The following is a 27,557-nucleotide window of genomic DNA, read 5'->3' as shown; positions in this document are numbered from 1 at the left end:
TTTAAAAATGTTAAAACCATAAGGAAAATACATTTACATTACTATACACTTTCTATTAAAAAAATCTGTTTGTAAATGAACCTGGTAAACAAACCAGTGTTGTTCAAGGGTCAACCGTATGATTAAAAAAGAATTATACCCCTTAAAAAAAAAGATTTTATTTATTTATTCATGAAAGACACACAGAGAGAGAGAGAGAGGCAGAGACATAGACAGAAGGAGAAGCAGGCTACCTGTGGGGAGCCCAATGTGGGACTCGATCCCAGGACCCTGGGATCACAACCTGAACCAAAGGCAGACGCTCAACCACTGAGCCACCCAGGTCCTCTATACTTTTTTTCCTGAGATCTTATTTATTTAATTGACAGAGAAAGAGAAAGAGAGAGCACAAGCAGGGGGAGTAGCAGGCAGAAGGAAAGGGAGAAACAGGCTTCCCATGGAGAAGGGAGCCTGATGCAGGATTAGATCCCAAGACCCTAGGATCATGACTGAGCCAAAGGCAGTCACTTAACTGAGTCACCCAGGTGCTGAATTATATACTTTTTTAAAAGATTTATTTATTTGAGAGAAAGAAAGAGCACGAGTGGAAACCAAGAGTGGGCAGCTCAACCAACTGAGCCACCAAAGTGCCCCAGAATTGTACACTTTCAATCAGATACAATATATGTATCAAAACCAAGGTATCATGGAACCATCACAGTCCCTTCTAGACTCTCCCAGTGGCTCAGTATGCACCTCTTACATTGCTTGGCACCAGATACACTAAAGGCTAATTCTCTACCCCACCCTGCCCCCACATGCACATATTTTTCAGCATAACGTTCTTGAAGGTTGAAGTAAGATACATGCCTTCATTTCTACAAAAGTGTAAGGAAATGATAGTAAAAACATGAGGTTGTAGACACAATGGAAAGAAAGTCAAAAACTGGGCACATGCTATGTTCTTATGTAATTCAGTCACTGAATAATAAAAAATGTAGAATGACTGCTTTGAAACTCTTTGTAGATCATTTCTAAAAATATACATAAATATAAGTGCTACAAGTTCATGATAAAGTTGTCCTTGGGGGTCCACACTAAAGCCCATGCAATAATGGCATTTTAGCAGCTAAATTATTTTTAGTAGACCCACAAGAGACTTCTCTGAGACAGAATTTTCCTCTTTATCATGATGTCATGTTATATCTTGGTATCAGTTGTTTTAAATAAACTATTTCTGATATAGATTCTTAATGAACTCAGACATAGTTATTTTGCAATGGATTTGCCTTCCAATATACTGTATAAAATTTTATTTGCCGCCTCCTCCCACATTATTATTTTCATTATTTTCCAATGTTTTGAAACATAATTGTATTTTTAAATTTTATTTATTTGATATATACATAGAGAGAGAGTAAGTGCATGAGGTTGGGTAGAGGCCAGAGGAAGAGGGAGAAGCAGACTCCCCGCTGAGAAGGGAGCCCCACACAGGACTCAATCCCAGGCCCCGGGAATCATGACCTGAGGCAAAGGCAGACACTTAACTGAGCCACCCAGGTACCCCCAAAACATAATTGTATTTTAAATAACCAATGGTGATAGGAAAAGAAATGCCAGCTTTATACTAGTACTTTACGAGAATGCAACAGTAGTTGGGACATAAGTATTACTCTCCTAAACCATCACTTAGCTTCAAAAGAAAGAAAGAAAACCCACCAATTGTTCTGAGTGATCTACAGGGCATTTACAACACATTCCTAAGATTGGGAATTTCAGAAAAGCCCAAGATCTCAATTGTGCCAATGGAGAAATTAATGGGGTATCTTAGCTGTAAGAATCAACGTATAAGTCCTCCTTTTCTTAGCACCTAAAAAAAGCAATCCAAATGCCTGAGTTTCTGAATTCCAGGGCACTAGAGAATACCACAATACCCTCATGATGGAACTCATGCAGAAGACAGACTACAGAGCTAATTTTATCACACTGGGGTTTGAGCTCCAGAGCTTCTTTGGCCTCTGACCAAAACACTGTAAATCTTTCTGTCCAAAGACATATGCTACCTAGAGAAGGAAAACATGCATCCACAAGTAGGGTCAACACCCCTGTGGTGCTTTACCTTATTCTGCTCACACACATACTGTATCCTCAGGGTATCCATGGCTCTGATCATGGCTTGCATGGCGGTAAATATGTTCTGGTAAACCAGCTTCGTGAACCCCTTTCTATCTTCATCGCTGTAACCAGACCCATGGATGATTCTCATTTGCTTGATAAAGGTGCTTTTGCCACTTTCACCAGTTCCTAGTGAGACAAAAGAAGAGGAAAATACAGTCAGTGGTCTTTGAAAGGAGTACACTGGGAAATAAAGGACCTCTTGGCAATGTTGTTATTATGATGAATAGGTTGACTGGGTGAACTTGGGAAGGGTCTACCAGTACTAGTATCCTAGACCCCGGGCGGAGAGGTCCTTATCTTGTACCTATGCTTTAGAAGGCCTGAGGTATCTCCCACTTTCTTCCTCTCTCTCTCTCTCTCTCTCTCATTTACACATGGGCACGCGTGCACACACACACACACACACACACACATGCTTTATTAGGGGTAAATTAATGTCTCTGTCCCTTAGAGTAATTCCAACCACCAACTCTTGTAGCTAACACCATTTTGGCCCAAGGGAACTGCTCCCCCAACATCCCTTGCCCTAAGTTCCTTCTGATAATTGGCAACTGTGTCTGAAAGCACCAAACATTTGAGGGTTTCACCACTGCCAGTACTGCAGTGGTGGGGATGGAGGCTGCAGCAGAGCTCAGAGAGCATTTGAACAGTAGGATAAAAGTCTGATTCACCTGTCAATTCCCGCCTTTCAGATACACAAATACAAGTGATCCCTGAACAATCACCATCCTCAGTTGTGCCAATTGTCTGTATTCTTGCTTTTCCTCCTTTTCCAATTTGCACATAGCACCTCATGAGCAGTTTACAGTATAAAACCATTCCTACTTCTCTGAAATCTGTAGAGATGTCCAGACATAACATGTGAAATATGATGCCAAGACTTCACTTTAATATCAGACGGAGATATTGCTTGAAAAGATAATAATTATAGTGTAAATGAAAGATTTATATGATGAAATTAAAATATTTTTGTAACATTTTCTGTGATAATTTATTGTACCTAAAACTAATATAATATGTCAATTATAGCTGAATAAAAGAACAGATAATTTATTGTATAAGATCCTATTACTATGTTTGTATTCTTGCTCCTCCTCCTACTTCAATTTGTAGTTCAGGAGCTCCTCCAAATTCACAACCACGTGTTATACTTGTGGTCCATTTTCAACTGTCAGTATTGCTTTAAGAATTTTGTAACAGGGACACCTGAGTGGCTCAGCAGTTGGGTATCTGCCTTCGGCTCAGGTCGTGATCCCAGGATCCGGGATTGAGTCCCATGTCAGGCTCCTGCAGGGAGCCTGCTTCTCCCTCTGCCTGTGTCTCTGCCTTTCTCTCTCTCTCTCTCTCTCTCTCTCTCTCTCTCTGTCTCTCATGAATTAATAAATAAATATTTTTTTAAAAAGAATTTTGTAACAATTCTGGTTGAAATGCCTCCAGCAGGGTTAAGTTTCTTCAAACTGAAATTAATGAGAAATTACCTCAGAACTAAAACGATTCAAGATAAGTTGTAACTTTGAATGGGTGAACTGTACAATAGGTATATTTTAACAAAGCTATTGCAAAAAGGTTGTCTCAATATTCGTCAAAAGAACACAAATTGGTAAGAGGATAGAACATATTGATAGTAGTTTGTTAGTTTGATTATAACCCATAGCTATTTGGACTTGTGGGATGTGGGTCCCTATGTAGACTCTTTTTTTTTTTTTTAATTTATGATAGTCACAGAGAGAGAGAGAGAGAGAGAGAGAGAGAGGCAGAGACACAGGCAGAGGGAGAAGCAGGCTCCATGCACCGGGAGCCCGACGTAGGATTCGATCCCGGGTCTCCAGGATCGTGCCCTGGGCCAAAGGCAGGCGCCAAACCGCTGCGCCACCCAGGGATCCCCCTATGTAGACTCTTGCCTGAATCCTGTAAACATCAGGGTAGGGCCTATCACAAGGGCCCTGAGAAATACTTAGAGACTTGTTCAATTTTTCCACATGGATAGTTGAGATACAACTGTTAGTGTTTGATAAGATTTTTCCTTGCAAGAAAAAAAATGTTCCTTTAGATTGAACTTTTCAGAATAGAAATCTGCTTTTTGTCTATCTCTTCACCCTCATTCAAAATCCTGAACAGTTACCTTCCCAGTCTACTCAGGAAGACAGACAAATCTCCTCACTATGGCCACCATGCCTGTGTGGTCTGGCCCCTGGGTCTTCACCAGCCTCTTCTCATATGTGCTTTCTCTACCTTCTGCCTTCTGGCACACAGGCCTTCTTGTATGTCCTCCCTTCTCGCTGCCTTTGCTCATGCTCTGCATATTCCTGGAATGGTCTTCTTTGGTCCCATTTGCCTTGGCTTTTGGTCTGGCCTCCCTAATGAGGTTAGGTTCCCCGACTGGAAGCTCTCATGATACTAATTGTAGCACATGTTCTAGTTGCACTTCTGTCCATTAAAGTCATTCTGCATTTCACACGTGTCTCTCCTACCAGTCCCTAAGCTCCATAATGGGAGACGGGGGCCATGTTTGTTTTTACTCACATTGTCTCCCCTTGTATCAGCTATATTGTCTGAAACTTGGCATGTGCTTAATAAACTCTTAAAATACTTTTTTAAAATTGTGGCAAAATATACATATAGTTTACCATCTTCATCATTTTTAAGTGTTAGGTACATTCACAATATTATATAATTATCAGAACTCTTCCTCCTGCATACACATTAAACAACTCCCCCTTACTCCCTGCTCTGGCTCCTAAGGACCACCATTCTATTTTCTGTCTCTATGAATGTGACTACTTTAGATATCTCATATAAGTAGAATCACACAGTATCTGTCTTTCTATGGCTGGCTTATTTTACTCACATAATGTCCTCAAGCTTCCTTCAAAATGTTGCATGTGACAGGATTTCCTTCCTCTTAAACACCTGAATAGTATAGCAGTATTTTTTGAGTATGTTATAGTAATTAAGAATATACCCAGTCTCAACTCCCCTACCCAACTACAAGTATGGGTGACAAGGTAGGTTATAATCTCCCAACCATCCAATGAGCTCTGTAAGTACCATGACTTCAACCACAGCAGGAACCACCACAAAAAGTGGTCAAGCAGGAGACTTATCCGGATTCTTTGTGACCCTTTCTGGGTTACTCATCCTTCCCAATATTGATGACTATTCAAATAGTTTGTATAAAATAGCCCCCACATGGTGACTATCTCCTTTCTCTCTCGAAACCACCCTACAAGGTTTGTACTGTCACTTTTGTTTTACAGATAAGAAACCTGGCACTCACCAATGTCCCTCAACAGATGAATGGATGAAGAAGATGTGCATACACACATATATATGCACACACACATATACACACACAATGGAATATTACTCAGCCATCCAAAATAATGAAATCTTGCCATTTGCAATAATATGGATAGAACTAGAGGATATCATTCTAAGTAAAATAAGTCAGAGAAAGACAAATACCATGATATCATTCATATGTGTAATTTAAGAAACAAAACAGATGAGCACTCAGGAATGGAAGGAAAATAAAATAAGATGAAAATTGAGTGGGAGGCAAACCATAAGAGATGCTGAACTCTAAGAAACAAACTGAGGGTTGTTGGATGTGAGATGGGTGGGGGGATGGGGTAACTGGGTGGTGGGCATTAAGAAGGGCACTTGATATAATGAGCACTGGGTGTTACATGCAACTGATGCATCACTGAATTCTACCTCTGAAACTAAAAAAAAAAAAGAAAAGAAAAAGAAACATGGGATCAGAAAAGTTAAGTAGCCTCCACAAAACCATACCATTAGCAAGAGAAAGACAGGGCTTTATTCAATCAGACTAATGACAGACTCTTGTCAGGGAAAAAAAAGTCAGGATCATGACCAAGAGGACTTAGGTATCCTGGTCTAATGAAGACAAATGTGAGGTTCACAGCCACACATTCAATCCAGGCACTGGCAGAGCCATTATTTTGTAAACACACGCTGCAGAGGCTCAAGAAAGAACCCTCAGACAGGTGAGTGTTCTTACAAGCGGCCTCACTGCTATCTCATGTCACCTCCGGAGGCAGAAAAGGTGGGTGCTCTCTTCTTATGTCAGAGATGAGCAAACTGACTATGAGTCAGCAAAAAAGGCAAGGTTGGTGCCAGTTCAGAGCTGGAGCTAGAAGCCACACTGCCTGTGCCTTAGCCTTCAGGTTCACCAAAGATATCACCTCCCCTGAAGGAATCTTTTCCCCCCTCCACCCCCTCGAGTCAAGCTAACACTTAGTTTGGGGCTAACACCTGGGACACCCTAGTCATACCCCCTAATTGCTTGTTTGCGAATCTCCCACTACTTAGTTCAGCAAGGGTAAAGCTTGAGAGTCATGTATTTGGGTACCATGAACACTGCCTGCTGCATAGTTGGCTGTCAAAGAATGACTAAATGCAGGTATGAATGGAACAAATATGAGAAGTCACAGTGCTCTTTTATAGGTCTTATATTATGGTCAATCACATAAAAATAAGATATGAATTGTCTAGAGGATTGCAATAACACGAGGTGTCCCTGAAACCACCATTTCATAATGACTCTTATGCTGCCCAAATTCCATACAATACAGAGAGGACCTGTGGGAACTGTATACTGTTTGAACTTGGTCCAAAGTCCCATATTACATTCGATCTCTGCTCTTACAGATCCTGGGGTCCCTGAGTCTCCTTTAATCTATGATGCTGCCATGCATTCTTCTATTCTACCCCAGCAGGATGGATTGACCCATGGTCCAGTACTACCTTATCCCAAGCAAATACTAATCCTTCTGCATTTTAATTAGCAAATACTAATTAAACTGATGAAACTGATATGAAAGGAGAGATTATGTAAGTATCTTGAGGCAAGCTGCGATTTTGGCCCTGAGACCAGAAAAATCACTTAAGACTCAGCCCAAAGTTCTACCAAGATAAAGAACATTTGTCATTATAAAGACCGTTCACCTACAAGAGATTAAAGCCAACCCCACCACCAGTCCCCAAACATTGAAACATTTATTAAAAGTCATTGCTTTTTGCTTTTAACAGGGAACATTTCAAAAAGAATTGTTAAAAATGATTTTAAATATTAATAAGATAAACTTATTTGACAAATATCAATTTTTTAATATCAATATTTTAAAATATTCTTCAGTTCTATATTGTGGTTATTTGAAGAATAAGAAACCAAATACGGAGAAAAAAATTCACATTAAAGGCAAAAAAGAGAGATTGAAAGACATGCTTCAGTAGGGGCTGAGGTCCAGAGAACAGTCTCAGGAGGGGAAGCTCCACTGCCTCTCATGTAAGCCGCAACACAACCCAGTTAGAACTTTCTCCAAAAAGGAAACTGAAAATTAGATTACATGGTTTACTTAATCTTTGTCCAAGTTTGCTCAGCTTGGAAGGGTTGGGTCTTGGGTCTACATTCAGGTCTGTGTTGGTATGCACACTTCCCATGATAACACCATGTGGTAGTTTTACACTGAGTGTTTCCCCAAATAAATGGGCAAGTCCCACCCTCTTATCATTTTAAGTATTGTCTTCTTCTGGTACCGACACTGCAACACTCGGGACTTTATCTTGAATTCTTCAGAGCTCTGCTCTAAATGAGATGTTTCTAGCAGAAGATGGGGGCAAGAGAGGGGAAACGTGGGGTTCTCTGGTGACTGGGACCCACAGGACCAATAGATTCAAGCTAAGGACCTAAGCTGAGTTTCCTCATTTGTTCTCAGCAGAAATTCAACACTGTCTCAAACATTGAGTACAACTATTAATTCTGTGCAAGTAAGAGAAAGATTTAAAGGATATGATTTTTAGAATGAAAATTATCAGTGACTGGGGGATCAGGTGACTTAGCTTTTACTTCCCGCCTAATCACGTTTTAGCATGTGTGGTGTGAGTCAGTAGCATGGGCTACTCTGCTTTGTTTGTCTCTCTATGAGGACTCTCTCTGGGCTTCCCTCACAAAATCACCATGCTACAACAGATAGCGAAGACAACCTGAGCCCTCACCCAGGGAGCAGCTTTTTAGTTCACAGGGAGGGGGAAGCCTTTGGTAGGAAGGTAAACTTTGGTATCAGGTTACCAAGGGATTCAATTAGAGGTGACTGGGGAGGGTGGAGGAGGGGCAGAGATGGGGAGTCAGGGAGGGGACCAGAGACTGGAAGGACTTTCACTCCTGGACCCAATGCTGCTAAAACACCAGATGGGCAAAGGAGTAAAATTACTTCCATTTCTAGATTCTGTTCCAAATATTAATAAAATAAATGGCTCTTTTCCCCATTTAGTGTTTACTTCAATGTTTTCATATTTAGAGAAAAAAATCCAACAATGTTTATAAGTACTTTTAAACTTTCACTAAGTTTGAGGTTCTTGCTCACCATTATCCTACTACAACTGTCCTCTGTAATAAAACCAAGAGGCAACTTCTTGGTAAGCCACTCTGGTCAGTTCCAGAGATTCCCACTCCCCTAGAAGCTCCAGGATCAGTTCTCTGCCCCCTTGCTCTCTGGCTCAAACTGCTTCTCAAGTAAGGCTGAATACTTCCAAGTCTCTCACTGTAAAGCTCTGCCTGGGCACTCTGCCTCTCCCCAGCTCCTTAAATAGGAGTTATTTCCTTTCCCAGAATAGCCACTCAAAAAGTGGCTAAACTGAACACACATAGCTTGCTTCTTTAGCATGCTTAGCATATACCATATGTGTTCTGTTTCATATAATTTGTGTTCTATTTCAAGTTAAAACCCACCCCCACAGGCTTCTAGCTCTCTGTGGGGGAAGGGTATGCACCTTTGACCTTGCAGGGTTGCAGGCTATCCTAGGAGACTCTTGCCCCTGACATTTACTTAATTATTCTCTCCAAAACTCCAGAATTTGTAATATCCATCTTGTGATTTTTTTTTACCACACTAATATACCACCTGTATGATTTTTTATTATTTAGAAAAATCTTTTACTCAAATAAGCTTGTTATGAAAGGAAATATAAATATTATAAGTGAAAAACCAATACCACTTGCCATAATGAATCTAATTAAATGTACTATAACAAAGTAAGACTTCAGCAATATTCCATCTAAGAACATCTTGTCTACCAGTGATCCAGGTATCATGCTTTAGGTAAGTAATACGCACAAATTACTATCCCCTGTATGTGATATTTGCCCTTTTACTTGAAGGAAACTCCCCCTCTTTTTCCTCTAGAGACTTCTGGAATTCTACACATGAATCTCATCCAAATACAAAATTGAACAACAACAACAAAAAAAAAAACACAAAAACTGAGGGTTAAAACTTATGTTACTGAAAAGGGGCCAACAAAATGTCTTAGCACTAAAATTCTAAACTCTTTCTGAGATTTGAGAAAGCAATGTGAGATTCAACTTTCAGTTTAACTTTAAATACACAGAAAGGCTCATGGGAAAAAAAATTTGCTTTTTAGGAGCCAAGAAGGAACAGAGGCCAAAGCAAAATAAATTCTTTGCAAGTGATAGACCAAGGACATCTGAACAGTAAGCCAATTGTTTTAAAGTTCACCTACAATCTTTTGTAAAGACAGCTTCCCCAAGAGCCAAAGCAAGGAGCTGATAAAGCTTCTCAGATGGGCAGAGCCGTCTCCAATACTCTGGGATGTTTTCTGAAACCATCTGTGAGAAGCCATTGTTTTTTTGTTCAGCTTTACAGAAGACAAAAACAGAAGAAAATGTAAGTCAAAACATAAATGGGGACACAATTCTGGATGTTGGTGTAAATGATCTGAGACCTACAGGCAGACAAGAGTGTGGACCTACTGATGTGATTGGCAGGCTGGCTCTATGGGGCCTTATTTCTCTTGTTCTTTTTTATCTCTGAAGCCAAAAACACAGTACACAGTAGTAACCTAATAAATACTTGTGAATGGGTATCTATTGACTAAGATAACCAGGATGATCACAATTTCGAAAAGCAATAGGAAATAGGTTTGTCTGGCCAAGAGAAGATTCAGGACTTGGATGAGTCCATTGAGTAGACAAAACAACCCCACACAGGAGCAGGGATCCTGCAGCTTGCCCTTTCTGATGAGGACAAGCAAGACCTGGTGCCAGCCAGGCAGGGAGGCTCAGATTCCATATCAGGGTTTCCTGGTAATGGGATAAATGAGTTAAAATTCTTTTCATCAAATCTTTAAGCAAGACCAGTTTTCAGCAGCAAGGAGGGCTGCCCCAGGAGAGTGTCTGGACTTGGGGTATTATGGTCCCTATAACTCAGAGCTGACATTGGGCAGCAGCCACCCCACATACAGTCCTAGTTCATGTTATCCTCAAGTTACTGATGGATGACAGAATCTGGCTAATACTGGGAAAACTTCCAAATAATTTCTCATCACAACATTGGAATGAATGTTTGTGTTCCCCCAAAATTCATCTGTTGAAAACCTAATGCCCATGGTGATGGTATTAAAAGGGCCTTTGGGAGGTGATTAGGTCATGAGGATAGAGCCTGCATGAATGAGATTAATGCCTTAATAAGAGAGACCCCAGAGAGCTCCCTTGCCCCTTCCACCATGTCAGGACATAAGGAGAAGTCTGCAAACTTGAAATGAGTGCTCACCAGAACCAGACCTATGCTGGCATCCTGATCTCTGACTTCTTGCAGAAATCTGGGAAGATGCATTTTTAACCAGAACTCCAAGGGTTTTAGTAGACCCATCCACAAGCCCTTTAAGAAGCCCTTTTCTCCAGGGCTCTTCTGAGGGCAACACCCACTAATATCATCTACCTGGGACAGGAATGCTCAATTTTTATATCCTATTTGATTTAATTGGTAGGTTTTTACACCAAGTTCCAATTTAATTTCTGCATGGGTAAAAGATCCCCATGGGAGCTCTGTTTTTCAATTGCTAGAGGGAAAACATTTTTTAGAGTGTCGTGAATCTTTATGACGACAAGTCAGTCCTGTCTGCTTCTGTCCAACCCCCACGTCACCATCACAACCATGTCACCTTCTCCAGCTTCTGTACTTGCAAACACAAGAGGTGCTACTTTTCACCATAAAAGGGAAGCAGCAATGTCCTAGGAACAGAGAAATGGAAATAAGTGAAGACAGGATTCATAGCTGTTCTCTCAACAGAAGAGGTGAATATAGGGCTTTTGAAACAAAGAAAAGGGAAGCTGCAAGAAATTAAGTGAGGAGGTTCAGTAAACAGTTTGAGATTTTTTTAAAAACCTGATAATAAAACAATGGGGAATTCAAAAGATGCTGTATTATATTTTATAGTTTTTCTGTTTCACAATAACCTGCAAAATCTTTTTTTTTTTAAGATTTTATTTATTTATTCATGAGAGACACAGAGAGAGAGAGAGAGAGAGGCAGAGACACAGGCAGAGAGAGAAGCAGGCTCCATGCAGGGAGCCCGACGTGGGACTCAATCCCGGGTCTCCAGGATCAAGCCCTGGGTCAAAGGCAGACACTCAACCACTGAGCCACCCGGGCTGCCCACTGAGCCATCCGGGCTGCCCGCAAAATCATCTTTATTGACTCACGAGAAGAGCAGAATTCCAAACAGTTCCAGTGGCAAGTCTTGCCATTTGATGTCATCTTTGGGCCTTATTTTGATCAAGAAGGTATTTAAGTTCAAACATGACTTCTGAGTTCTTATATCAAGACAAAGCTAAAAAGTCATGCTAACAATTGTAATCACAAAGAATTTTTTTTTTTAAAGATTTCACTGGAGACAGAGAGATAGAGAATGAGTGGGGTGAGGGGTAGGGGGAGAAGGTGACTCACCATTGAGCAGGGAGCCCAATGTGGGGCTTGATCCTGGGACTCCAGGATCATGACCTGAGCCAAAGGCAGATGCCCAACTGACTGAGCCACCCAGGCACCCCGGTAATCACAAATAATTTTTGAATAATTATTTTTATGATTTCAAGTATCAAAAACCATGTACTTCTCCTAGTTGTCATAAGAGTATTTTGAAGTTCAAATGCAATGGGAAAACAAGTCTAACTTTCACTCTAAATTGAATTATTTACCCCGACAACCAAATTTCTATAGTTTGTTTTAAATGTGATATTCTTTAAAAATTCCATAAAATGTATTTACCTTAGTATTAACTGCTTTATGTCAAGAAACAGTTTTCATTGATTGCTGTAATTGATCCCTTGTATGTAGTCACATGATCTAGCAGTATTAGCTACTTACCAAACATTATAACTAACCCTTCCATAGAGTTACCCAATTTTGTTCATTCTGTACCAATAGCTCATCTGTGTAAGATTCTGGAAAACTAACACAATATACAGAATCTTAATAATCAAATGCTTGTTGGTGAGAAAATTCTATTTTGGAAAATGCCCTGGACATCAATTACTTTTCCCTAAAAATGGAAAACTATTCAAATAAACTCTATGGCTGACAGCTAAAATATTAGCAATTTCATTAGAAATACAACCCATTTCACTTGTAAAGGAGGGTCATGAGATCCCTTCCTGCTCCATGATTTTGACTCATCATTGTTTTACTTTCCAAAAACACAAATTGTAAGCATTTTCATAAATGGTTTTAGAATCTTCCGCTGTTCACCATGCATCCTGAAAATTAACATTTCCCCCCATTCTTACAGAAATGTTCACTAAGAAATCATAACACCTGGGCACAGATAAGACTTTGGCCTCTCAACCTTTGAAAGAATATGAGGAGTAATTTTTTTCAAGTTTTAATTTCAATTCAGTTAGTTAACATACAGTGTAATTTTAGTTTCACAGGAAGAATTGAGTGATTCAACACTTTTTTTTTTTTTAAGTCTTTATGCTCAGCTTGGAGCCCAACACAGGGTTTGAACTCATGACCCCGAGATCAAGACTTGAGCTGAAATCATGAGTCAGATGCTTGACTGATTGAGCCACCCATGTGCCTTTGGTTCAACACTTTATACGATACCCCATGCCCGTCACAAGCACTCCTGAATCCCCATCACCTATTTAACCCACCTCCCCTCCAGGAACCATCAGTTTGTTCTCTATATTTAAGAACCTGTTTTCTGGTTTGCCTCTCTCCCACTCCATGTTCATATGTTTGGTTTCTTAAATTCTACTTATGAGTGAAGTCATACAGGTTTTATCTATGAAGAATAAGTGAACACTCAAATGTTTAACACTACAGTGAGTTTCACATGAAAATTTGTTCTTGTACAAGTCACCATTGTCTGAAAGTTTGATTTTGTTCATGTTGATAAAAAAAGAAAGAGCCCAGCAAAGACAAAAATTACTTAAAGGAAAATAAAGAAGCACTTAAAAGAGAATGCATTTAAAATCATCAGGCTCTGGGGCACCTGAGTGGTTCAGTTGGTTAAACATCGGCCTTTGGCTCAGGTCATGATCTCAGGGTCCTGGGATTGAACTCTGCATTGGGCTCCCTGCTCAATGGGGAATCTGTTTCTCCTTCTCCCTCTCCCTCTCCCCCTCCCGCACTGCTCTTTCTCTGTCAAATAAATAAATAAAGTCTTTAAAAAAATACAAAATAAAATAAAATCCTTATGACCCGGTAAGAGCAGTCAAGGAGGGTAACCATTTTGAAACACCAAAGCATTTTGCTAAAATAGCAGCAACTCCCTGATCTACTCTTCTTTCCATCCCCTCCCACCCCAAAGATAAATTTAAATGAAAATAAATTGTTAAATAAAAGTGTAGTTACATGTAAAATAATATTAAGAATGAAAACTATAGCAGCATTATTTGCAATATCCAAGATATGGAAGTAGCCCAAATGTCCATTGATTGATGAATGGATAAAGAAGATATAGTGTGTGTGTGTAAATACATACACATATATGTGTATATATATATACATATATACACATACACACAATGGAATATTACTCAGCTATAAAAAGGAATGAAATCTTGCCACTTGCAACTACATAGGTGGAGCTAGAGAGCATAATGCTAAGTAAAGTAAGTCAGAAAAAGACAAAAAAAAAAAGAAAGAAAAAGACACACCATATGATTTCACTCATATGTGGAATTTAAGAAACAAAACCAACAGGTAAAAGGGAAAAAATGCAAGATAGATGGTCAAAGCAAGAAATAGACTCTAAATTATAGTGAACAAACTGTTAGTTACTGGGGGGGGTGGGGCGTAGTAGGGCGGGTTAGATAGGTGATGGGGATTCAGGAGTGCACCTGTTGTGATGAGAACTAGGTGATACACGAAATTCGTAAATTACTATATTGTATACCTGAAACTAATATAACACTGTATGTTAACCATAAAACTTAGAGTAAGAAATAAATTAAAATAAAAACTTAATTAAAATAAAATAAATAAAACTTAGAGTAAGTAAAGAAATAAATAAAAAACCTAGAGTAAGTGAAAGAAATAAATAAATACTTAAAATAAAAACTTAGAGTAAGTAAAGAAATAAATAAAAAACCAAAGGAATTCTGAAACTGTAGGGCCTTAAAAGTACAATGCACTATCACTACGTTGGATAAAAATATTAGAAAGTTATTCCCTTTTAAAATAAAAACTTAGAGTAAGTAAAGAAATAAATAAAAAACCAAAGGAATTCTGAAACTGTAGGGCCTTAAAAGTACAATGCACTATCACTACGTTGGATAAAAATATTAAAAAGTTATTCCCTTTTAGTTCTTTTCACCATTTTGGCAGAACATGGTATTAGTTTTATTCAGACTTAAGTAGATATGCAAACAGGTATATAGTGATGTTCAGTCCACCACTGTGATCAAAAGACATATATTTACCTTTGAAAGGTCTAAGAACAAAAGGGTTAAGTAACAGTTGTATACTGGCAAGGTGATCAAGACTGAAAACTCAGGCCACATCATTTTTGCCTTCCTTCCTCTCCTGCAATGGTCTGCCAATGTCCAACTCCTCCTCACACTGCTCCAGCATCATTTTTTCCACAAGTCCCCAGAATTCCCAGAGAGTCATAACAGGAAGAAGAGAATGAGTATTTCTATTTCCATATCACCACTGTTACATTTATCATGATGTTCATATGTCTACAAGTATTCAGTAGTCTGTAATTTCCCTTAGTTCAAGAACTCTCTTCTACCTTTGTATCCCAGGACCTTGGACAACACTTGCCATAGAGTAGGTACTCAATAAATGTCTGAATATTTGAAGAGTTACCTAGTATCATGTTCCCTAGCATCCCTTATCTGATAACTACACAGCCTTGGAATCTTTACTACCATTCAATTCAGAGGGGCCTTTCTCAACATAAATGAAATACCTCTTCTTGCTATAATTCTCCTCTCAACCCCTAAATCAACAAACAAGTTTGTGCCTACTCAACTCCCAAGTTATCATCAAACTTTTGGCTTCATTCTCTGAAAAAAAAAAAATCCTTGCTGGTGCACAATTGTGAATCAGGGAAGAGCACAGTCCAATTCAGGATGTGCTTAGAGTCATTTCAATCATGATTTACTGAGCACATAGTAAGTGCCTAGGCTGGGCACTAGTTCTAGGGCACAAACCTCCACCCATGTGGGGAAGGCTAACCCCTTGGTTTCCTTTCCTCCAAGCCAAGATTCTTTTGAGCGTCAACCTCCCCAAAACTATTAGCTCTAGAATGATTTTTTAAAAAGATTTTATTTATTTATTCTCTCTCTCATGAGAGAGAGAGACAGACAGAGAGAGAGAGAGAGAGAGAGGCAGAGACATAGGCAGAGGGAGAAGCAGGCTCCATGCAGGGAGCCTGATGTGGGACTCCATCCCAGAACTCTGGGATCACGCCCCGAGCTGAAGGCAGGCACTTAACTGCTGAGCCACCCAGGTGTCCCTACTCTAGAATGATTAAGACTAAAACATTAAGGTAATTTTTCAATGTGGCTTTTACTGATATCCAGAGAAGTTACTTAAATAGGTATATATTTAGTTTCCAAGGGACAATTTAATGATTCATAAGTAGTAACAATCTCCAACCCCACTCATCAAGCTCTGTTTGTGGAAATAGGCTTTCAAAAACTATCTAGACTTTTTTTATCCCAGGATGGATTACAATGACCAGGATGATCATGTCTTCCAGTTGCCTAAGACCAGTCCTAGTTTATACCTGTTGTCCCTAGGTAATTATTAATAGCATCCTTTTTCATTCTCAAATGTGTTCTGGCTTAGACAATAAAGTATTTGATCATCTTAGTGTAACTGTCATAGGGGGTTGAGAGACACCTGACAGCACCTTCTGACGTTATAACTCTAATTTATTGTTTAGCCCAAGGTAAGAAAACTTATCACTAACCAGCTTTCCCTTTTCATAAGCCTCCACTATAACAACAACAACAACAACAACAACAACAACACCCAGCTTTCCAGTAAAACAAACATGTTTCTTATACTGGAAGGATATACTTTTTGACATTGCTGTAAAACTAGCTCAACAATGTTACCCAACTAGTTGCCTTGTTACACAGTGGGAAAATGTATGCAAAAGAGGTCAACTAAACAAAATCTGTATATGGGTTGGCGATTATCTCTATTAATTATATATATATATTTATATTTATGTTTATATATATATATTTCCAGTGACCTACTTATGAAGAAAAAATATCTTTCCACCAAAAGCCAATTTGATGTCTCTTCCAAGGCTATAATTAAACATATGAAAGAAATTGTTACTCTCATTTCTTGTTCTATCAACACTGCTTTGCTGTGATAATAACAAGGCTTAGTCCTCTAAGGTGAGGGGAAGCAAAAAAAATCATTTGAGGACTATTTTCATCTTACCCCAAAGACACACGAGTTCTTAAAGTTTTTATTTTGGAATGATGGAGATAGCACAATGACAGAATAACTATAACCAGGTGCTTCATTTCGGGTTGAGTATTTTTTCTTAAAGCTAAAGGGCCTATCTTTCTGGAATCTTAGATTTTTATTCATGTATTTATTTATTTATTTATTTATTTTATTTATGTATTTATTTTTAAGTAGGCTCCATGCTATGCATGGAGGCCTTGAACTCATGACCCTGAGATTAGGACCCAAGCCAAGATCAAGAATTGGATGCTCAACCAACTGAGCCACCCAGGTGCCCCTGGAATTCTAGATTTTTAATGGACTAATCAACTATGTGACTTTAGACCAAGTACTTAAACTCTCTGAACCTCAGTTTCCTTATCACTTAAGGGGGCAGAATAATACCACCTGTCATTATTTGTTCTAAGAATTAAAGTCACTTTAATTCTAGAAAACAATATTTATATATTATTTATTATAATATGTGGTGCTAACTGCGGAAGTAGAAAGAGACAATATGGTGGTTTGGAAGACTGAATGCATCTGCAAGACAAATTTAGAAACAAAAATTATAACCTTTCAGACCTGGACATTGGTGTCATTTTTAATAATGGGGAAGTTAAGGAAGCTGTGCCTATATTCATTTCCTAGGCTGCTATAACAAAATACCATAGACTGGGTGACTTAGAACTATAAAAATCTATTCTCTCACAAAGGCTTCTGAGGAGAAAATCTCCTCCTGACTTCTGGTGGTTGCGTACAACCCTTGATGCTTCTTAGTCTGTGGCAGCTTAACTCCCATCTACCTCATTGTCTTCACTTGGCCATCAGTCCTCTGTGTCTCTGTGTCCTAATTTCACTCATAAGGAGACTAGTCATAATGGATTAAGGGCTCACTCTAATCCAGTATAACCAAATCTTGACTTAATTGCATCTGCCAAGACAGTATTTTCAAATCAACTCACATTCATAGATTCCAGATCATCACAAACTGGGGGCACTCTAGTCAACCCAGCTATCTGTTTGAGAAACATCATAAGCTCAACACCCCAAGAAACTCCATGCAATAATTACTGGTAGGATTTTACAGAAATTTAAAGGACACTAGGGGATGCCTCCATATTTTCTAAACATAGGAAATCTTTTATACTTTCAGCATGAAAGATTAAAGGGCTCTTCATTGTTTCCACTTGTCTTACCCACCATTTGGAATGTTTCTGGGATGCTCAAGAATTTTCTCCTCATAGTTTTTGCCCTGACACTTGTGATTTATGTGAAACAACCTCTTTCACTAAAGTTACTTTATTAGAAGTAAATGTGGGCGAACAATTAAGATTCTGCAGCAATGTGGCAACACTTTAATTTCATCATCAACAAGCCCAGAAGTTTATCCAGGGTCCGATTTCTGATTCTCATGTTATTTGGACAAACCATCCAACTTTTAAACTTTCAGTGCAAATGTCTTTTGATAAGGCATACATTTGAGAAGGCATACAAACTCTCCCACATTCTATCCCTAGTCCCCACTGTCTTACACCAGGTCCCGTCACTCATTTATGGTATCTACTAGAGCCCTGGAAGCAGGAGTTTGCAAGCCCTGAACTCCGTTTTCTCATAACCTTATGGCCCTGAAATGAGCTCTCCCCACCCCAGCTACGATCATCACTTTACTCCATTTCACCCCAAATCCCCTCACTTGACAATCATGGGGCTAACCATTTTCCCTTGTTATTCAGTTGTTTTGTAATTATTCTCAGTTCAGTTTTTGTCTCTCCCACAACTAGATTAAAAATAGCTTTGTATTTTGTATCCTCCCACAGCACCTAGCCTAACAATCTGCACAGAACAGACATTCAAATGCGTGCTGGCTAAAAACCAATGGCCAGCAAGACAACATCCTGCTATTATTCTTATCTTCCAGGGCTCAACACAGTGCCAACCTTAGAGTTAGAGAAGCTTCCAACTATAGAGGGCCTTGTTCTGAACCTCATTCATCCCTCACTGACCAATCGAATGGAGGCTCTAGGACCAAGGGGACTTATAGTCCATGTCCTCTCCCCAGCTTCACAGCCATGCTCCAAGCACTTAATAACCTGGAATTCCACTAGCCTTGGGTCCACTTCCATGACCTATATGAGCCCTTCTTCAATTCACCCTTTTGAGCATGAAAATGCTACTAGAATGCATATTCCTAGTCTTGAAGGGTAGCCAAGGGACAGATATTTTTAGGGGGTGTGGAAAAAGGTTGGATATGCTGGCCTTCTGCACTGTGGGTGAGGGTGGGAAGGGCATCCAGCCTGACTTCTAGCTTCCATTTGTACCCTTGTCTGGGTCCAGCAAATGTTAAGTGATTCAATGGTCATTCAAGGTTGAAGAGTAAATATTAATGGCAAAATTCTCTTATCTCTAACTTTTACACAGGACATACTCTCCAGCCTCAATATATTTTGATATAGATCTACTCATTAGAGAAATAATGGACTTTTAGTTACTTGCTGAAAAGATGACAGATTAAAAAGGGCACTTGTTTTCACCCAGGGCTTCTAAGAGCTGAAGAAAACTTCAAAATCATGTACCAATGGTACATAATATTGACTAAATATGCTAATATTCTTCTGAGTTAGCCAGTGTTTCTGGACCAGCCAGATTATCCAGGAAAACTGGGAATGATGTCAATGGTCACATTCAAATCAATATCCTCTCTGAAATAACCATCACTGCAGAGCATATCTAGGTTCCAAAAGCATGAATTATTATAAAATACATTCAAGTTAGGCACTACAGTGTGAAATCATTTTGACAGTGCTAATGAAAAGTGCATTTAAAGTATCTTTGAAGTAGCCATTAAATCACACTTTATATTTTTTCCTACAATCCAACCATTATCTATACTTTGAAACCCAAACAGAATCTCATGGGAGATGGAAATGAGATGGCCTTGGCAAGATTTTGCCGAAGTCAGGTTGTCCACAGGAGAAACAAGATTAGTTATAGGCTACGGTGTGCATATTAAAACAGTCATTTCCATATTCTCTTTCATACACTGTAAAATTAGTTCCAGTAGGTCTCAAGCTCAGACCTGAGATTTTCCCTTACTGGTAATGAGGCTATGAGCCTGATTCCTGCTTTAAATCATCTATGGAAATGACAATTCAGCTTTGATTTTCCTGATGAACACAGTATTTTTAAGCCCCCTAGTCAGTCTCTGCTGTCCCTGCCCCCACTCCGACCTACACAGATGCATGTTTTTCCACTGTAGACTGAAGGAAAAAATGTCAACCTCTTTGGTAGATAAGCTAAGAATTTTCATTCAATTTTGTGCAGAACTTACATACCCACAAACCAACAATAATACAAACCAAGAATCCTTGGCTAATGCTCTCTCTCACAGGTTGATGTATATTCTCCAGCTATCTTTTCTTCTTCTCCCTCCTCTTTGTTTCTCAAATTCTGGATCTTCTTGGGTTCCTGGAGGATACAATTTTCATTCATCCACTAACTTCTTTTACAATCTAAGCTCTGTTCTACAGATAAGGAGGGTTTTTAACTTTCTTTATGGTGATTGTGACATCTGGTCAACCATCACCTGACACAGACTCATCCTCTATCCACCCTAGCCTGTCCCTTCCCTCCATGAAGTACATCTTGCTAAGAGTCTGGACATACACATACACTCACTCATCCATCCTTTCATGTGACTTCAAGTCACCAGGCCATCAGGTGTGAAAGATGCATATAGATTGAAGCTGAGCCCTCTTTACATGGAAACTTGTCCTGCTCCTAAAGTCTGGTCAGTTCCAGCCCAAAGGAGGAAATGTAGAGAAAAAAATACATGAAAAGGATTGTTTACCTACTAGATCTTTGAAATACAATTTTTTAAAGAAGGGTTAATAGTATGTTATTCATTTTTCTTAAAGAATAGTCATTTTCATTTCTCTTGGCTTACCTGGTAGAAAATATATGTAGTGGCTTTAGAATGAATTATTTGCAATAAAGCATGAACTTTAGCCAAAAAGTTGTAAGATAAAATAGAATCTATAATGTTCAGATTTGGGGGGATTATTTATTTGCTGGCGTTTTTTTGTTTGTTTGTTTTAGTGGGAAGTTACTGATGAACAGTGAGGGAAATGTGGAAGCCTTGAGAGATGAGTAAATCTAAGAAAAAGATTTAGATGTGAAAATAATGGAAGAAGAGATGCTCTGAGAATTTTTAGGTTTTTAAAGCTTTGGTCTGGGGCACAAAACAAAGAACCTGTTGATGAACTCTACTAACTGGAGTTAGAGACTGACAAGCTCTTATTGGTCTCTCAGGGATGTCACATGTTATACCAGGTAGTAAATTCAATATTTTTTTTCTTACATTATTTACAATAATTACTTTCTGTCCCTTTAAGAATTCCAACATCACCTCACCAACTGTATATTCTGATATAATAAAGGAATCAAATATCACAAAAAACCCAGTTCATCCAGCAAGCAGAGGCAATCTATTCCAGAATCATCTGCCAGTGTAGTCCTGGTTAGCTTTGTTACCTCAGAGAAATAGGAGCAATTTAAAACTAACCACCATTTTCCCTTAGGTTTGCTTTTTAATATGCCTCAGATATTTTGTGTTATTATAACTAAATTTAATTCATCCTGTTAAGTACCACAATTAAAATGCCTAGAACAACAGGATTCTCACCTACTTTCTATGTAGCATCAAGCAATGAAAATCTTGCCTGATAAGGGAAGGCTGTAATGTTAGTTGACTGGTAAAAGCAAGGGTAACCAATCCAGGGTTTTCTAAAGGTTGCCATCTACTGTGTCATCATGAGAATTCAGAAAGGACCACTGTCATTTACCTAGTTGTGACATGACCTGCTGGGAAAGTGTGTCCTAAAAGGCTTATCAAAATCCCCAACTAGATGGGACTCCTGGGTGGCTTGGTGATTGGGTGTCTGCCCCCGGGTCAGGACATGATCCCACGGTCTGGGGATTGAATCTCACATTGGGCTCCCTGCATGGGGCCTGCTTCTCCCTCTGACTATGTCTCTGCCTCTCTCTCTTTGTGTCTCTCATGAATAAGTAAATAAAATCTTTTTAAAAAATCTCCAACTAGCTTTATGGAAGCTAACAATCTTCATACATCATTCAGAGGAACTTCATAAATATTTATTATTAATGAAATGGTGAATCCTCAATTTATTAGTCTTGTCCTTTGTGTCTCCTCCTCCAACCTAAGACTACGCAAGAGACAGGGAGAAAGTGAGGAAAGGTTTGTTTATCTATAAACTGTGAGCCAGCCACCACACCCACCATTCTTATAAATGGCATCTCAATATACTGTTGTGATAGATCTTAATCATCTGGAAAAAAGTCACATCTGTATGGCACATCAAAATAAAACCCAGATGAATTAAAGATGTACATGCAAAACAATTTCAATATTATTATACTTCAAGGAAGTAAAAGTGAATATTTCTCCAATGTTGCATGGGGAAATTCAGATTATTTCAATATAAACAAAATGTAAAGCACACAATCAAAAAAAAAAAAACATGAAAAAAACAAAAGGCCTAGCTAGGGAAAATCTACTCCAACATAACAAAGAATTTACATTCTTCATTTAAAGAGCTATTGAAAATCAATTTTTAAAAGACAGTATCAACAAAGTACAAAAAGGCAATTCACAAGAAGAAAATACAAGTAAGCATATATAATATTATTTGCTTCACTATAATAAAAGAGTACAAATTAAGACCATAAGATACCGCATTTTGTCTATTACAGGGGCTATTTGTCTATTAGTAGGAACATAAGAAAACATACAATTTCAATCCATTCCTATGGTGTCTGGGTACAGCAGTGTGACAGACACGACAGCTTGCATCATCATTCAAAATGTGATACTATTGGGGATCCCTGGGTGTCTCAGCGGTTTAGCGCCTGCCTTTGACCAAGGGTGTGATCCTGGAGTCCGGGGATCGAGTTCCACATCAGGCTCCCTGCATGGAGCCTGCTTCTCCCTCTGCCTGTGTCTCTGCCTCTCTCCCTCTCTCTCTGTCTCTCATGAATAAATAAAATCTTTTTTAAAAATGTGATACTATGTCATCCAGAATTTCAAATTATAGACTATATAACCTAAAGAAATTGCTGGACATGCAGCAAAGATATAGATCATAGGCCAGTGATTGCAATGTTATATGTAAAATCAAAAAAATTAATTTAAAAAAGTACACAGTGGTAGGAGATACAATCGATCAGTTATGGTGATGCTACCCAATGAAAATATCAATTAAGAAAATCAATGCAGATGCACACTTAGTAACAGGAAATGAGAAAGTAACACATAAAACCTATCCTGCCAGGAAGGAGAATTTGAGCCCAGGTTAAGAGGGCTCCCTGGGCTCAAATTCACCTGCCTCCTAACCTTAAACCTTATGGCCTTCTCAGGAAAATGGGGGTCATAATAGTACATCCACTTAAAAAAAAAAATAGTACATCCACTTAGACCAGCTTATTCCATAATTAACACTCATCAACTGTGTTACCTTAAAGCAAACCAATCGGGGTTATTTCTTATGCTTATGTGCACACGCATACACACACATATAAAGTGGAATTATAGTCACCAAATAAGAACAGTGGCAGTCACCAGGTAGGTAGTAGGAATACAGTGTTTTTGTTACTCAGGGATTAAAAAAAAGTAAACAAAAATCCCATTCCCATTTGGTTATGAGTCTATCACATATATTAGTTGTCAAAGTACAAACGTAAGAGTTTTTGCTAAAAATTTAAAAAAATAAATAAATAAATAAATAATTTTTTTTTAAGTGTATCAGTGTATCCTCCCCATTCTCGATGGAAGGGCTTCATATCCTGTAGGCTATTTTAATACTAAAGTTATCCATTTTATATGAATTTAAAATGATATTCATTATTAATAAAAATTTCAGATCTCCAAGATAATTGTGTCAAAACATCCTCTGATAAGACTTTTGCTGAAAGGTCTACATTTATAAAATGAAGACCTGAGTTGCATTATATTTATTACTAAACTTGCAGAAAAATATGACATCCTACTCTAAATTGCTTACAGACATGGAGCTTATTACCCTTGCTGGAAGCCAAACCGAGATCTCATTTCTACTTTGACAATTAAAGATAAGATCTTGTACTTGAATTACATGTTTTTGTGGGTGATTTTTCTTTTTTTAAAATGCCAGTATAAAAGTGATACTTTTTATCCATCTGACTAGCAAAAATTAAAGTCAGATAATAACTAAATGTTGGTGAATGTATAGGAGAGTTGAAATTTGCATGTGTAGCTGTTGGGAACAATAAATTAGTATGGATGCTTTGGAGAGACTCTGACAATATTTATCAAAATAAAAATATTCCCTAATCTAGATTTGTCTTATAGGATACTATGGAATTATTTTATTTTCTTAGATGTGATCATTTTATTGTGGTTACATAAGAGAATGACCTTGTTATTAGAAGATTAGATGACGGAATATTTAGGAGGAAGGTCTAAAACTTTAAAAGACTCAGTTAAAAAAAAGACCTTTAAAACACCCATATATGTATGTAGATGTGTGTATATTCATATATGTGTGTGTGTATCAATCTATATACAAAAATGCTATAGACTGAATATTTGTGTGCCGCCCCCCTCAAATTCCTATGTTGAAACCAAATCCCCAAGGTGATGGTATGAGGAGATGGGTCCTTTGGGAAATGCTTAGATCGTGAATGGCATTAGTGCCTTTGTAAAAGAGACTCCAGAAAGATCTCCTTCTGCTATGTGAGGATACAACAAAAAGCAGTCCATGAACCATGAAGTAGGCTTTCACCAGACATAAAATCTGTTGACAATTAGATATTATACTTCTCAGGCTTTAGAACGAAAAGATATAAATTTCTATTGTTCCTAAGCCACATAGTCCATGGTGTTCTGTTATAGCAGACTGAAAATACACACACACACACACACACACGGACACATGAGCATGCTCATGCCTACATGGACACACACACAGAGGGAGAGGAGAGAAACCTTCCATGGTAAAATTAAACAATTGGATAATTTAGGTAAAATGGAAGCAGTTGATTATTGTATGCTCTTTCAACTTTTCCACAGGTTTGAAATTTTCAAAGCCAAAGAGTTGAAGAAAAAAACATGGCATGTCTTCGTGTGTACAAGGCAATATGCACTATTGCACTGTTTGTCATTGTGAAGAAATGAACATGGCCCAAATGTCCAAGCAAATGCGTATTTGTTGGATGAAATGCTTTACAACAATGAAAAGAGAAGTGTGCTGAATCTGGAGTATAGCTACATAGACAGATATGATAAATTAGTGCTGAATTAAAGTTAAATAAAAGCAGGTTGCTAAATGAGTCTTTTTTTTTTCTAAATGAGTCTTATATCTTATGTATTTAAAAGTTTTATAAGCACACACAAAATTTGTTTCATAATTGCAAAGCTATAAAAAATATGGAGAATGGATTCATAGAAGTCATGGTAGATATATGAAGGTAAATGCTAATGGGGTGCATGTGGGGGATCATGAAGGAGGGGCCATGGCAGGGCTTACAGGTAATACTGATGAAAGCAATTAATGAGGTACACCACATCTGGGGCAGGGTGTTATTTATTTACTTTTGCTTAATAAAATGTTTTAGAAAGCAATAAAATGGACTTATCACACAGCTGAATCACATCAGCCACCACCAAGGCATCACAAATGCATCTCTCCATTTGTAGGTTAGCAAATCCCAAAGAACCAAAACCTTCCTCCTCTTCACAACCCAGGCCAGTCACAACACTGTGCTCTGAGCTCTCCCTCTTCTCTCTCCTAACCAATTCCAGGTGGGTTTTTTTTTTTTTGCTATATATATATATATATATATATATATATATATATATATTGAAGTTTGATTTGCCAACATATAGTATAACACCCAGTGCTCATCCCATCAAGTGCCTTCCTCAGTGCCTGTCACCCAGTCACCCTGTTCCCCCACCCGCCTCCCCTTCCACTACCCTTTGTTCATTTCCCAAATTTAGGAGTCTCTCATGTTTTGTCACCCTCTCTATTTTTTCCCCACTCAGTTTCCTTCCTTTCCTTTATAATCCCTTTCACTATTTCTTATATTCCCCATATGAGTTAAACCATATAATGACTGTCCTTCTCCGATTGACCTACTTCACTCAGCATAATACCCCCCAGTTCCATCCATGTCGAAGCAAATGGTGGGTTGACAAATCAGAAGCTCAGAAGCTTGCTTGGAAATTGCTTTGGTAATAACTAATATGCCACACACATGCCATGCGCCCCTTTTCCTTTTCATAATGGTAATTGAGCAGGCTCTTCAAGTCAAGGACCCTCTTGAAACCATCTCTCCTGATATGGGCTATGGCCAATGTAAAAATGAACCAATGGGTAGTAATGCCCCTCCACTGCAGTCCTGCCCTGTGCTTGCTGGTATGTACCAAATAAACAAACGGATAAGTGAATGAGAAAGAAAGGAGAAAGAGAAAAAAAATAGATAAAGAAGCAACTGATTCAGTGGGGCCATGGTCAGTTATCAAAGCCAGCCACATTTCTCAGATTTATTAAACCCAAAGCAATTCTGGATCCTTGGGTAAACAACCAGAACATGGTGCATATCAATAAAATCACAGAGAAGTCAGAGAAGACCATGCTGTTATTTCCAGTGGCTTTATGTTCCAGGGCAAGAACAGACATTTTGCTCAGTGCTCTCTCTCAATAACTGCTCAAACAATATTTTATTCTTATTCATTAAGAATAAAATATTGGTTAGCAGGGAATAGGAATGACCCACATTAAGGAATCTTTCTGGCAGGGGATGAAACTGTCATTTCAATGACAGATAAAAATATAATGGAAAAACAAGAGCAGGACTGGAAAAATGGTTCAAAGACATAAGCAAAGTTTAAAACTGTTCCTTCTCCAGTGGTACAAGGGATACAGTGATTAAAAGATGATTATTTCATGGGAGAAAAGGGTACCATAGAAGGGTAAGTTACCTTTAGCTTCCATCCCTAAACTAGACAATCCCTAATCAAAAACCAAGAGGAAAGAAAATAAAAAAGCTTTCCAAGTGAGAGTATCATTTATAAAATGTTTTTACATTTGCAATTTATACTTCAATTTTTTTAAAGATTTTATTTATTTATGCATAAGAGACACCAGAGAGAGAGAGGCAGAGACACAGGCAGAGGAAGAAGCAGGCTCCATGCAGAGAGCCTAAGGTGGTACTTGATCCCGGTCTCCAGGATCACACCCTGGGCCAAAGGTGGCGCTAAACCGCTGAACCACCCAGGCTGCCCTATAATCCATTTTTTTAAAAAAAGATTTTATTTATTCTTGACACACACACACACACACACACACACACACACACAGGCAGAGACACAGGCAGGGAGCCTGACATGGGACTCAATCCCAGGTCCCCAGGATCAGGCCCTGGACTGAAGGGCGGCTCTAAAGCACTGAGTACCCGAGCTGCCCTGTAATCCAATTTTTGAAGGGGAAATCAGAAGGGACTTTAGGGATTATTTTCCTCAGCTCCCACATTTTGCCAATGAGCTCAGAAAGCTAAATATCTCCTAACAACCTAGATGTGCAACCCAGAACTCTA

At 38.6% G+C, this 27,557-nt stretch overlaps 1 protein-coding gene across 1 annotated transcript in view; it reads right to left on the bottom strand.

The window, feature by feature from the left end:
• Positions 1-27,557, bottom strand: part of GNA14 (G protein subunit alpha 14) — a 185,551-nt gene that overhangs the window by 80,527 nt on the left and 77,467 nt on the right. The window contains exon 2 of the mRNA XM_025423274.3: positions 2,099-2,283. Coding sequence (XP_025279059.1) covers positions 2,099-2,283 — 185 coding nt within the window. The remainder of the gene's footprint in view (positions 1-2,098; positions 2,284-27,557) is intronic.

This window comes from Canis lupus, chromosome 1, assembly GCF_003254725.2.
Source record: "Canis lupus dingo isolate Sandy chromosome 1, ASM325472v2, whole genome shotgun sequence".
NCBI lineage: Eukaryota > Metazoa > Chordata > Mammalia > Carnivora > Canidae > Canis > Canis lupus.
Note: the sequence above shows the minus strand (reverse complement) of the source record. Positions and strands in the feature narration are given on the sequence as shown.